At 47.4% G+C, this 13,425-nt stretch overlaps 2 protein-coding genes across 6 annotated transcripts in view; one reads left to right on the top strand and one right to left on the bottom strand.

Moving 5' to 3' along the window:
* CTTNBP2NL (CTTNBP2 N-terminal like) overlaps nt 1–6,304 on the top strand; it is a 52,962-nt gene extending 46,658 nt beyond the window's left edge. For both annotated transcript variants that reach the window (XM_047869323.1, XM_047869324.1), the window contains exons 5-6: nt 781–888; nt 2,075–6,304. In XM_047869323.1, the coding sequence (XP_047725279.1) occupies nt 781–888; nt 2,075–3,556 (1,590 nt within the window). In that variant the 3' untranslated portion in view covers nt 3,557–6,304. The remainder of the gene's footprint in view (nt 1–780; nt 889–2,074) is intronic.
* Nucleotides 1–13,425, bottom strand: part of ST7L (suppression of tumorigenicity 7 like) — a 219,636-nt gene that overhangs the window by 91,594 nt on the left and 114,617 nt on the right. The window lies entirely within an intron of this gene.

Raw genomic sequence — 13,425 nt, 5'->3', positions numbered from 1 at the left:
ACCTCCATACTTTTCCAGAGCGGCTGTACCAGTTTGCTTTCCCACCAACAGTGCAAGAGGATTCCCCTTTCTCCACATCCTCGCCAACATCTGTTGTTTCCTGAGTCGTTAATTTTAGCCACTCTGACCAGTGTGAGGTGGTATCTCAATGTGGTTTTGATTTGTAGGGAAATGTCCCTTTAAATTTGTGCAGTATTTGCCTCCAAATTGGGCTTAATCCTTTGGTGCCAGGATAAGTGGAATGGGGTAGGCAGGTTAATCAGAGGCCTTGTGAAAAATCTACACATAAGATCCCAAGTGTTGAGCCTTTTTACATGCACGAAGAACTCGGAGAGTCTTTCCACCTCTTAGCTAACTGTATATAAAATGTGTATTACTGCCTAAGCAAGGCACAGTGATTTGAGCTTGAGGGAAAGATGTCAGCTTTCAGCTTACAGCTTTCCATGGTCCTGCCTTGCTTTGTCACCCACACCCATCCCCTAATCAGAGCAAACTGCATCCTTGGAAACCTTCTCAATCCCTATAGCTAATTAGGTGCTCTCTTCTATATACATGCCATTTTGTGCATGTTGAAGTAAAGCATAGATCTTACTGTTTTCTAGCACATAGCTGACATCTCTTTTACCCTGCTAGATAATGTGATCCTTGATGGCCCTGACTGGGATGGACTGATTGATCTCTAGAACTATCTTAAGTGCTTAGATAGGCACTTAGTATTTAATTGTATTACAAGTGTGTTTCCCTGCTATTTGGATATTATTATTTTTTAATTCTTTAAAGGTGATCCTAGACCTTGAGGAAGAAAGGCAGAGGCACGCACAGGACACAGCTGAAGGAGATGATGTCACCTACATGCTGGAGAAGGAGAGAGAGCGGCTGACCCAGCAGGTAGTTAGGTGGAGGGGCTCACAACACCATTTGCCTGGAATAGCATTTCTCAAAGATCGTTCTGCAGGGTGGAAATTAGTGTTGCTCAAAAAGAAAGGGCTTTGTGGTCAAATCTGGGAATTACTGGATTAAACAAAGTTAAATAGATTTCTAATTCAATTTGTTGGACCCTGTAGTACAGAAAAGCACATTGTGAGTCTTAAGAACAAGATAGGGTATTCTGAGTTTAGCAAATCTATGTTTTCATGGAATCTTGTTTTGACATAGATCACTCACTGTGGGACTGTCATTCTATAAAATGTACTCTGGGAACACTAGCTTCAAACTCTCAAGTATTTTGACCTAGGAATCCTGGTAAGAAATACATTTTATATCACAGCCCAATATATATACATACATAAACACATGCCTAAAACAAAAATCTGATGAAATCCCATATAACCCTTACTGGTTACAATAACCATTCTTTTTTTTTTTTTTTAAATTTTGATCATGGCTCATGAGATTAGTTTCCTCATCCATTGGGTCTCAGAGTTTGAAAAACACTGACTAATAGGGTTCCATCAACACTTTCCCTCTTGGTCAGAGTTTCTCTGCCTTAAATAGGGTTGGGATGATAATTAGAATAGACTAACATTTGCATAACAAGTAGCGTTTAAATGCAACTATTCTTTTTTAAGACCAGAAAGAATGATTGCCAAAGCTTTCAAAGTGATGAGCCCCGAGTAACATGTAGAAGTGTTGAATCGCTATATTGTACACCTGAGACACACAGAACACTGTGTGTTCACTCTACCAGAGTTAAAATCAATAAATCGTTCTGTTTTCATCAGCATTCAGCGCGAAACCTGGTGTATATGGCTTCCTGTTTTCTGTATCGGTGGGTTCCAATCTTCTGAGCGCTCCACAGACCTAAAACACAGATGATGGCTCATATTCCTGCCGATAACAGTACAGGAACCAGAAGTGCCTCCTCGACCATCAGGGAAAGATTAAGCCGTAGCGTGTCCATTTCCGTGGGAGGGACTGTAAGACTTCAGAAATACTGGAGCTAAGCACATGGCATCCGTGGCAGACCACGTGCCAGAGAAGAGCTAGCCAGGACACTCGCCTGGAGAGTAGTTTTGCAGCGTTATCTCTTCATTTTCTTACTCTAATCACCATGTATGGCGGCCTTCTTTTCCAGCTGGAATTTGAGAAGTCCCAAGTGAAAAAGTTTGAGAAGGAGCAGAAGAAGCTGTCCAGTCAGCTGGAGGAGGAGCGCTCCCGCCACAAGCAGCTCTCGTCCGTGCTGGTGCTCGAGTGCAAGAAAGCCACCAGCAAGGCAGCCGAGGAGGGGCAGAGGGCGGGAGAGCTGAGCCGGAAACTGGAGAAGGAGAAGAGCCGGGTGAGCCAGCTGGAGGAAGAGCTGGCCGCGGAGCGGAAGCGAGGCTTGCAGACAGAAGCCCAGGTGGAGAAGCAGCTGTCTGAGTTCGACATCGAAAGAGAGCAGCTGAGGGCAAAACTGAACCGAGAAGAGAACCGGACCAGAACTCTAAAAGAAGAGATGGAAAGTTTGAAGAAGATCGTGAAGGATCTGGAGGCTTCTCACCAGCATAGTAGCCCTACTGAGCAATCCAAGAAACCGGTAACCGTATCTAAGGGCACAGCGACTGAGTCTCCTGTGCTGGTGTCTGTATTTTGCCAAACGGAAGGTTTCCAGGCAGAAAGAACCCACGGGAGCAACGTAGCCAAGGTGCTGACCACTGGGATGCCTGGCCCCACCACTCCTACTTACTCTTATGCAAAAACCAACGGCCATTTGGAGCCCGAGATACAAACTGCCAAGGAGTCGGTTACAGGCAGCAGTGTGGAAAACCAAGTGCCTCCACGAGAGAGGTCTGTGGGGTTGGCCCAAGAGAAAGCAGTGGAGAATGGCGGGTGTCCTGTGGGAATTGAGACTCCTGTCCCAGCACCTGGTCACCTCCCGTCCAGCGGGGGCTCGCTGTCTCCCAGCAGCACCGCCTCCTCCTCTCTCACATCCTCTCCTTGTTCCTCCCCGGTGCTAACTAAGCGCTTGTTGGGGTCCTCAGCCAGCAGCCCTGGCTACCAGTCATCCTACCAAGTAGGGATCAACCAGCGGTTCCATGCAGCGCGGCACAAATTTCAGTCCCAAGCAGATCAGGACCAACAGGCCAGTGGTCTGCAGAGCCCTCCATCCAGGGACCTGTCTCCCACGCTCATAGACAACTCTGCCGCCAAGCAGCAGGCCCGCAACACAGTCACTCAGGTGCTCTCCAGGTTCACTAGCCAGCAAGGGCCGATCAAGCCCGTCTCCCCCAACAGCTCTCCCTTTGGCACAGACTATCGGAATCTGGCCAGCACTGCCACCTCGAGAGGGGACACCAGCCATTCCCCTACTCCAGGGAAAGTGTCCAGTCCACTGAGCCCTCTGTCTCCAGGGATCAAGTCCCCCACCATCCCCAGAGCTGAGAGAGGACACCCGCCTCCCATCCCACCCAAAAAACCGGGCCTCACTCCCTCTCCATCCACTACCACTCCATTGACCAAAACCCCTTCCCAGGCCTCCTCCTTGGCCGCCGCAGAAGACCTAGCCGGCAGCTGCTGTTCAAATGCCGTTGTGGCTAACGGCAAGGACGTCGAGATCCTTCTGCCTACCAGCAGCTAGTCCCTAGCGGGAGGCTCCACGTCTGACATTCCACCAGATTTCGTCCAAGAGCTCAGAGTCAAACCGTTGAGTCAGATCATGTTATTTATTTTGATAGTAGCTGAAACCATCTGTATAATACATTTAGTGTGTTTTACCTTTTTGTATTTTTTTAAGTAGAAACCAAGTAGTTTGGATTTGTATGACTCACACCTTTGTACTAACGCGGGAAGGGCACCTCAAAGACATCTCCAGCTCGGCAGTCACCGACCTGTTGTGATGGAGAAAGCTAATTGAGTACCAGGTGGTGATTTGCTATTTTGGGACTAGAATCACTCAACACTCATTTTGAATTATGCAGAAAGTGGTTCGTGTAAATTTTTATTCCAGATGAACGTGTTTAAAAAGTGCCTGAAATAAGACTGCCATATGAATGTGATTCTGCAGCGAAAACACAAAATGGATCATCTAATTGCAGAAAATGAGGTCCTCCGTGAATCCTGAATGTTAAAAACCAACACTGCTTTTAATCCTCTTTTGCTGTTTTTAATATAAGCTCTGTGTCCAGAAACAAGGCTGCATCAGTAGGATGGGAATCCTGAAGGTGGTTGTGGACTCCCCACAAAGCTGAGCTTTATAGAGCCCTTGAGAAACCCTCCTGAGCAGTAAGCAGCTGGGGTGCCGGTTTTCTTGTACTTCTGAAAAATTAAGTCACTCCCAGTTTCCTGCATAAATTCTTGAATGGAATGAAATCACATCTCCTTTCAAAAAATGTCTTCGGGCATCTACTGTTGTGTAAGGAACTTCTGATTCCAATCGCTATTACTTGAATAGAAAATGGCTACTCATTCTGTATAAAAGTTTTTCAACAGAATGAGATCTTTATTCTGTAATCAAAAAGCAATAACTGAAAAGTCACTCTCTTTGTAATATTATAAGTCAGAATTATACAGGTTTTACCAATATTATTACACTTCTCCGAGCTGCCAACACTTGGTGTCTATATCTGTGGAACCAAATTAACTTTTCCCTAAATGGAAGAATGTGTGTGTGTGCGTATATATATATATATATATATACACATATACGCACACACACATACATATACATATATATATGTATAGATACACACCCCTTTACGTGTTTAACATACACACACTTAAACACATAAATATTAGCGTGATTCTATCTTTGGAGTTTGCAATATAGCATAAAGGACGAGTAGACATGCACATTAAGATTACCTGTCACAGCAACTAGATGCAGCTGGGACCCAATCAGTCAAAGGAGGAATCTTGTCCACAGGGACGTGGGGAAATTCCAAATGAAGTCAGGTCTTCAGCATCACGAAAAACCAGAGCCAAACTCACCCCAGCATCACAAAACTCCACTGGCCAAATGAATGAGTGAAACAGGTCACTCAATCAAGCGCTGTAAGACAGCCAGGAGAGGGGGAGCTGTAGCAAACGGAAGTGCCCAGGCCCCCTGTGAAAGGAAAGGGCCACCCCTGTTGAGCTCCAGCTGCTTGCTGCCGTGCGATAGTGTTAGCCCAGGGTTACCAGCTCCTCAAATTTGGGGGAAAGCCAGATTTTCATAGAAACATTCTCATTTTTAAATATCAAAACAGATTAAAAAACAATTTTAAACTTCTGGTTAAACACTTATGCAGCTGGGTTTAGCTCAGAAGCTGACAAGTTGCAACCTCATTCGTTCTAGAAACTTCCAGCATTTGCATCGTTGTGAGTTTGTGAGGACAGACACCTCCACTCTCCAACTTGTAGGCTAGTACAGCTGACAGAGGCTATAGAATATAATGAGGATCCTCGTCTTCCAAACAAGACTTTGCAACCCAGCTCAAACAAGGTGGTTATATGATTTGTCCACGGATGGAGAGGCCTTGGTGTCCTCACATACATTCTCCTTAGCCAGTGTCTACCCAGAAGCCCTGCCCTGCTATAATTTGAATCTACTTCTTCCCAATCCAATATGAATTGATGGGGGGACAGGCAGGTGATGGAAATCAATGTATAAATCACAATTGGTGTCTCCAGGGCTTACGGTTTGATTAAGGCCAATACAGAAAAAATTAAAATACTACTAATGGCCCAGGGCATCTACCAAATGATGAAGGTGGTATCTCAGAAATCGCCCAAAGCGATCATGCATGAAATTTTATTCCCACGCATAGCCAAATGAAGTGTTGATGATGAAATAGCTGAACTTTTTAAACAGGAGAGGGGGCTGTAGCCCCAGAGTTTTATTACCTCTCTTGCTTTAAATGGTAATCTTAAAAGTTGCATTGTGCTCTTCCTTTGTTTTGGCATAGATATATATATAGAGAGAGAGAAATACTATAAGGAGGTTTATTTCTTAGGAAATGCACTGAATAATGTATTTCTTTTACAGTGTAATATGGGGGTGGGGGAAATGCAAAAGAAACGTGTATTTTTGCTAGTTGCCTATCTTCTAAGATAAATAAGCACAATATTGCAATGGATCCAATACTCCAGTTAGGTATTCTAGATTAGTATTTAAATTTGCTGTAGATTGTGTGTGTGCTAAGTAAAAGTTCCATGATTCACAATTTCGGTATTAACCCATGTTGTGAAAGCTGTGTTACTACTCAACAGATCATAATGGATGTGCGACACATAACACAAGCATTAACTAAATCATCGTTTGTAAAGCCAAATGTACCATGCAGAAGTCTTCATCCACTTTTATAGCAGACTACATTAAAACAAGTTAAATCATTCTGTCTGGGGAAAATCTAGTCTTGTTTGTACAAAGTGAAGGATGTTGCACAACAGGGCCTGTTTTGTTGGGGAAGGAGCAGGTGGTGTAGAGGAAGCACTCGTCTGTGGCTTTCAAAAACCCAAGTGAAGTCAGTGACCCGTCCAGGTTAGACTCCAAAAGGAGCTGACATACTGGTTTTCTTTAGAACCTTAGAGCTGGAAGAAGCCTTGGCAATAATCCAGTCTGTACTTTTCAAACCCTGGGGGGGTCTGGACCTGAGAATCTGAAAAAAGCTAGGCACCATCCCCAGACAAATGGATATACTAGTATGTAGAGTTTGGTTGATGGCTTCACAGGATCCAAAGGCCCTGCAGCCATCCATGATTCACGTACTCTAGCTTAAGAACGCCTGATCTTGTCGTGCCCTCTCATTTTACAGGTGACTATCAAATCCCTCATCGCTCCTCTTAGTCCAGTGCTGTTGTGCTACGTCGTTAGCAAGTGAGAGCTGTAGGCAGACAAAAGCACTTGAAAATCTTGTGACGTTCAAACAATATGGATGTTTGCATATGTTAAGTTTCTAGCATTTAAGCCATTAATTAATGATCATTTCAACAAACACTGGGTATGTCTTCCCGGAACAGCCTCACTGTCAGTAATGCTGCCTTGTCTTCCCCGGGTGGTCCGTCATGCCTTGGGTGGGGTTTGCTCCTCTCCCCTTTCTACACCTAGAGCATCCCTCCCACCCACGGACAGTCCTGCAGGTCCTGCAGGTCTGTTTGGCTCTAGACCGTGTCTCTACCTTTCCTACCCTCTTGGAGGTGGCCTCTTCTCTGCATTTAGCAGTGGAGAGTATTCTGCCAGTCTTTGGGTCATTTTCTGGGTTATTTATACTGCTATGGGTGTTATCTAGGTGTATCTGTGGGACGAAGTGAGCCTTAGGACCGTCTTGCTCTGCCATGTTCCCCAGAAGTAGCAATGCTGCCTTGTCAATTAATTTATAAAGCAGCTCTTCTGATGCTTGGTCTTTGAAACAGAACTTTAAATGTCTTGAAATGCTGGCTTCAAAATAGGATCTGTTCTCATAATTCTGAGTCCGAAGTAAGCAATGAGCATTGTTTCACGGGAGTAATTTTCATGTAATTGCTGTAAAGCCAGTTGACAAAACTTAAGAGCACCCATCTGCTGCTTGCATATCAATGGCCAATTCATTGGTAAAAGCAAAGGAGAAAGAAGACTGGGCTAGAGGTTCCCAAACCTTACTGTAACCTGCGAAGCCTTCTAAGATAAGGACTCCTGAGGACTGGGCCTAGGGGCCTGCTAATGCAGGTGGTCTGAGGCTCGATCTTGAGAAACAGTGCCTCATTGCCCTTACCTGTTCTTTCACAAGAACTTTGCCTCTGACCTGAGGTGATGTCTTAAACTCCTGAATCTGGTTTGCCAGAATGTCAGTGATATTCAGAGCCAAGAGTACTTACTTGGGTCCCAGCACTGTGTTACCGCCCATGTGCAGATGAGGTCGTTGAGAACCAGAGATTGGTGTAAGGGCCCTTGGTGAGTGACAGCATGGATTAAGCCCCTGGTGCTTCCCACTTTCCACTACTTGTGTTTCCCAAATGAGTATCTCCTGAGGTGCTTGTTGGCCAGGCCCAGGCCCCGCCCTGGGAATTCTGATTCAGTAATCCAAGGTGGGGCTCTAAGATGAGTGCCTGGGCTGATTCTAAGGCTGGACAAGGTGGAACCCTCTAAGACACCACACAGCTCTTCCCACTGGCCCTAACAACCCCCACCCCCAGGAGTGGTTCTCAGACCTAACCAACGCCAGGAGACCTTTCTCAGGTGAACAAAAAGCATCTTTCTTGTTAATTCCCCTCAAGCAACCAATGTTTCTTAAATATTTAAGATGAGCCAGAAAGGTAGCTATTATGGAAAACACACGTTGAACTGTGTTCCCTGCCCTCAGGGTACTCATCTTCTAGTTGGGCAAAGCAAAACATTAACACACGAAATGTTAACAGAGACAACTGAATTATGTAAGTGGGGTTTAAATGCCATATAGGGTTATTGAAGGTAATTCTGGCAAAACCGTTATGGTAGCACACAGAGCTCTTTGTGGGCAGATAAAAAGTTAACTAGAAAAGGAGCAAATGTCTTTTCTCCTCTCTCCAAAGCCCTGGTTTACCTAGGGTTCTGCAATATCGCCCTGTGTTTGCATGATGCTTCAGTTGGCTTGTCTTAGTCTTAGGATGTGGTCAGAGACAGAGGCACTGGAAGTCCCCAAGAACTGAGTCCTGTTTCAGGGAGACTGACAGACACCAGTGTGGTGTGCTTTCTGCAAAGACTTGGGGCTGGTGTAAGAAGGAGCCCCCAGGGCACAGCATCTGCAAAACATTCCCAAGTAACTTGTAGGGAAAACCTAGGAAAAGGCAAATAGAGAAAGGACCTCCTTGCAAAAATCCTGCATTACCCACAAGTGTTCCCTCTTACCCTCAAAATCTCCATAAGCAAAAGAGAGAAATGAAAACCAAACTTTGAAAAGAGCCAAATGGCCTGTGCCTGGGTGGCTCAGTCGGTTAAACGTCCCGACTTCGGCTCAGGTCATGATCTCACGGTTCGAGGGTTCGAGCCCTGCATCTGGCTCTGTGCTGAGAGCTCAGAGCCTGGAGCCTGCTTCTTATTCTGTATCTCTCTGTGTCTCTGCCCCCTCTGCAGCTCATGCTCTCTCTCTCTCTCTCTCTCTCGCAAAAATAAATAAACATTTGAAAAAAAAAATTTTTTTTTAAGTCAAATGAATCCTTCTGGGACACCTGCAAGTGACTTCTTGCCTTGGAGGGATATAAAAGCAACTTCTCTTCTCCCCATAGCGTGAATGTTCATGCTGCCATCACACCGCAGATCACGCGGAGTATCATGAGGCTCTCTCTGCGCCGCTGTGAAATGGTTGCCTCTGAGAAATTACTGAGAAGGTTGGCCTTCTCCCCGAGGAATCAGTCCCCTACTTAATTTGCCAAGAGTCCAACTGACTAACTCAACATGGTAGCCACTCAGGTCCCCTTCAGAAATGAAGGATTTATTGCCTGAGCTGCAGGAAATGTCAGAAAAGAGCCCTTGGGTATAAGCCCCTCAGGAATTGCCTGAACTGAAAGGAATTGGCTTGACCAGGGTCACCTCTCCTGTAAGGGGCAGCTGCTGTCCAAAGACTGATTGGCATGGAGTATAAAGACCTGGCCCCCCCATCCCAAATCTAGACCACTCTGCAGGGTCGTTCCCTAGTTCAAAACCCCTGTAGGGTTGGCTGAGCCCTTTATTGAGACTAACGCAGCTCAGCCTTCCCTCCCTTCTTCCTCCCCCCTCTCCCTCTCTTCCCTTCCTGTGCATCTCAAAGGTGTGTAACCACCCCCCACCCAGCCTCCATCTCAGACTCTCCTCTGTCCCTTTAGGTCACGATCAAGTCCTCCAAAGGAGGGCAGGCACATTTTCTGAGTATTTTATTTGGTGCCAGGGCATCTCCTATGTTACCTGATTTAATCGAAGCAGGGATTCCTTCTTGACCCACAAGGTAATTAAGGCCGACTGAGGCCCAGTAAATTGCCTCCGGCCCTGCAGCAGAGCAGGGCTGAGATTCAACGACACAGGTGGGATTCAAACCTTCGCCTGTTTGGCCTTCAAGTCCACTCTCCTTCCACTGGCCACACAACAGTCAAAACAGTAATAATAGGGGCTCCTTGGTGCTTTAGTCAGTTAAGCATCCGACTCTTGGTTTCGGCTCAGGTCACGATCTCACAAGATTCATGAGTTCCAGCCCAGAACCAGGCTCCGCGCTGATGGCGTGGAGCCTGCTTGGGATTTTCTGTCTCCCTCTGTCTCTGCTCTTCCCCCTCTTGCACTGTCTCTGTCTCACTCAAAATAAATAAGTAAACTTAAAAAAAAACAATAATACATTTGGGGAGTTAAGAATACTAGCCTATTGTCAGTCACCCCCCTAAGTATGAATCCACTGCTTAGCCAGCTTTTGAGACTTTCAGTAGGAACGAGATCCCGAAGGAATGAGCGTTTTGGTGAAGAGAAAGCAGAGGGATGATTTGCCTACACACATGAAGTCCTCAAATGTTAGAGCTGGCAGGAAGCTTAGAGACCCTTGATGCTAGCTAGCTCTGTCATATTACAGAGGAGAACGAGGCCCAGAAAGGTCAGGTGAGTTGCTCAGGTTTCCAGGTCTAGTTGATGGCAGAGCCCAGACTGTAGTCAGGCCCCCCACTCTGAGCCTGCGCTGACTGCTCCTCCCTGAGCTGACCTGGAAGCAGGAATCCCTGGCCCAGCCCTGGCTGCTCCCTCCGGCACTCCCTCCTTCCTCTCACCTGCTTCTCCACAGTGTCTGGGCTTTGATCTTGTTCACCTGGGCTGTCCCATATTCCAAGCTTCATCCTCTGCCCACTGGCCTAGGGCTGCCTGCCATACCTGTTGCCACAGAAATCCCGTCCTCCTGCCCCTGAACTGGTTTGACAGCTGAGGTGAGGCCGGGAGTGGGGAGGATGGTAGAGCTTCTGTTCCCAGGCTGTGCTTCCATCTGTCCAGCATCAGTTCTGAGAAGCACTTGCTCACAAGTCATGTGCTCTCAGGTATGGACAAGAAGCCACTGAAGCCACAAGCATCTATCTCCTTGTACCTCCTGCCACGCCCGCTGGCAGAGGAGGGCAGCCGACTGCTGAGGGAGAGAGACGCCTCTTCCTCTAGGCCTCCTTCCCCACCTGAACTCAAAACCCATGGCTGGCTCTCCTGGGAAGGGCCTTTTGCGGGCTCAGAAGACTTGCCCATCTCCCTTCTCAGCCAGGCCCACTCTCCCACTCCCCCAGTGCAGCCAGCCCAGAGCAGAGCCTCCCAGGACCGTTGGGGCCTCAGAGCAGACAGGGTGTCCTCAGGGTGGCAGGGTGGTTTAGAGTGGTGACCACAGCATACAGGCCCCTTCTTCATCCCTAGTGTGTTTTCCCTCTCCTGAGTCTTGGTGAGTCAGCAGCACCGGGCCACACACAAGGCTCCCATTCAGGCCTCATGTTCCTTCTGCTCTCACTCCCTTCCTCTCTCTCTCATTCTCTATGTGGGCCTTATTCTCACCATGGGAAAGCTCTGCTCCCTGCCCTGTGCCTTCTCCTCTCCACCCCAACACCGGGTGCACTGCCCACCCCCCCAACACACACACGCCCGCATTCCTTATCCCCACCTTCTGGGAGTTTGCAGTCCCTGCTGGATACAAACATAAAGAAGGGAGAACAAAATGTAAATGTCAAACTGTTGAGTCCTCAATCACATATTTTCAACCGGTGTTTGTTGCTGCTGGCTCTGTGCAGGCTCTGAGCTATGCTGATCACACACACACACACACACACACACACATTTGTTGTGCATGTCAGCCATTTATTCACCGTATGTTTATTAAGAACCAACTCCGTGTCAAGCCTCATGCTAAGGGCTGGAATTTACGCTCCGATGGGGGAACGAATCTAGCAGATGGGACATCTCAGGGCAGGGCTCGGAAGCATGCAGCAGGTGTCCCCGAGAGAGCGGGAGATGGGGCCCAACCCGCCGAGAAGTTCAGCACAGCAGGGAAATTTGTGGGTCCAGAGGCACACAGAAGGGAGAAGGATCCCGGTTTGTAATGACAGGGGTGTGCGTACATTGTGTGCCTAAGCTAAGGGGAGGCAAAGGCTTGACGGAGCAAGAAAGCAGCTCAGAACGAGAGCTTTGCCATTCTGGGGTAGCCTCGGGCAAGTCGATCAACCTCTGCTAGCCTCCGGGTCAGCATCAATACAATGAAGATCTGAGCATCTCCCTCTTAGAGTTTTGTGAGAATTCGGTGCGATGAAGCAGGCAAGGGCCCGGCACACAGTGAGAGCCCGGCGGAAGACTCGCTGCCTTTATGGCAAGAGGCAGCGGGTGGAAGGGCGGCCCGCGGACTGCGTGTCTGGAAGGGAAGCTGGGTGGCTCCCACGCAAGGCTGCTCCGGGCGACGGGCAGCCCCGCCCTCGGTCCGAAAGCTGAATCGCTGGCGCCCCCTGGCGTTTCAGTCGCTGTGATTCTCAGGGCAAAGGCAGGGAGACGCTGCGCGAGCAGGGATACGTCCCCTCCCGGTGCTGGCGCTCAGCCGCCTCTCTGATGGGGACGTGCGCGGCACACAGCGGCAGTCCCCCTCCCGGGGCACGCGTGGAAGCCCGAAGTAGTAGAATGGGAGAGAATAATGGAAGCCACCCTGACGGTTGTGAGCCTTAAATGAGCAAATCCAAGACTTCACACACTAGTCGGAGCAGAAGCAAACCCTCAGCAAGAGACAGCTGTTAGGATTATGTAAATCCTAGAACAGTGACTGGCACATAATAGGTGCTGGATAACTATTTGTTAAACAGGGGTCAGGATGACTCTATCAACATTTACTTATTCATCCATTCATCCATTTAATTATGCTTCCAAAATGTTTACTCCTCTTATAAGGTCGATGCTATAAAAAACAAGTCCTTAATAAGGAGCCCAGTAAGTAAGCAAGAGCCAGCGATCGATGGAAGGAAAACAAAGACGTTTCATTCATTCAGACATCCTGCTAGGTACCACACTCAGATAGGCACTGGGATGAAGAAACCAGTGAGTTACAGGACTTTAGGGGGGTCGAATGCTGGCAAGAGAGACAAACGTAAAGTAACGTGTTATGTGGACTATGATAAAAACAGGAAGAATTTAGACTCTCGTTGGTGAGCCACTGGGAGCCTGAATTGAGGCATCATGAGCAGAAGTAGATTGACCATGGAGCTAATGGTTTAAGCTTCAAGGACCATCGCTGGCATGGCACCTTTCCAACCCTTAAGGGCCCAAGGAATGTGTTCGTATGGTCATACGTTTTTATAAAATTTGCAAAAGTAAGATATCTTCACTGCAATCGGTTAAGACTGCTGTCTCTCTTCATTCTGACTTCTCCTATATCATACTTTCCCCTATACTGGGTAACCTTGGAATGGTGGCCACAAGCATTTTTGGAATTCAGCTAAAGGGGACTATTTTTTATTGAAATACATTTATGTGGTTTGCAATCGCTTGCATGTATGGTTGAGTTTTTGCCATCCCAGTGTCGGAATGACTTCCAGAAATGCTCCCGTTAGTCACCATGCTGC

The sequence above is a fragment of the Prionailurus viverrinus genome, chromosome C1 (assembly GCF_022837055.1).
Source record: "Prionailurus viverrinus isolate Anna chromosome C1, UM_Priviv_1.0, whole genome shotgun sequence".
Lineage (NCBI taxonomy): Eukaryota > Metazoa > Chordata > Mammalia > Carnivora > Felidae > Prionailurus > Prionailurus viverrinus.
Note: the sequence above shows the minus strand (reverse complement) of the source record. Positions and strands in the feature narration are given on the sequence as shown.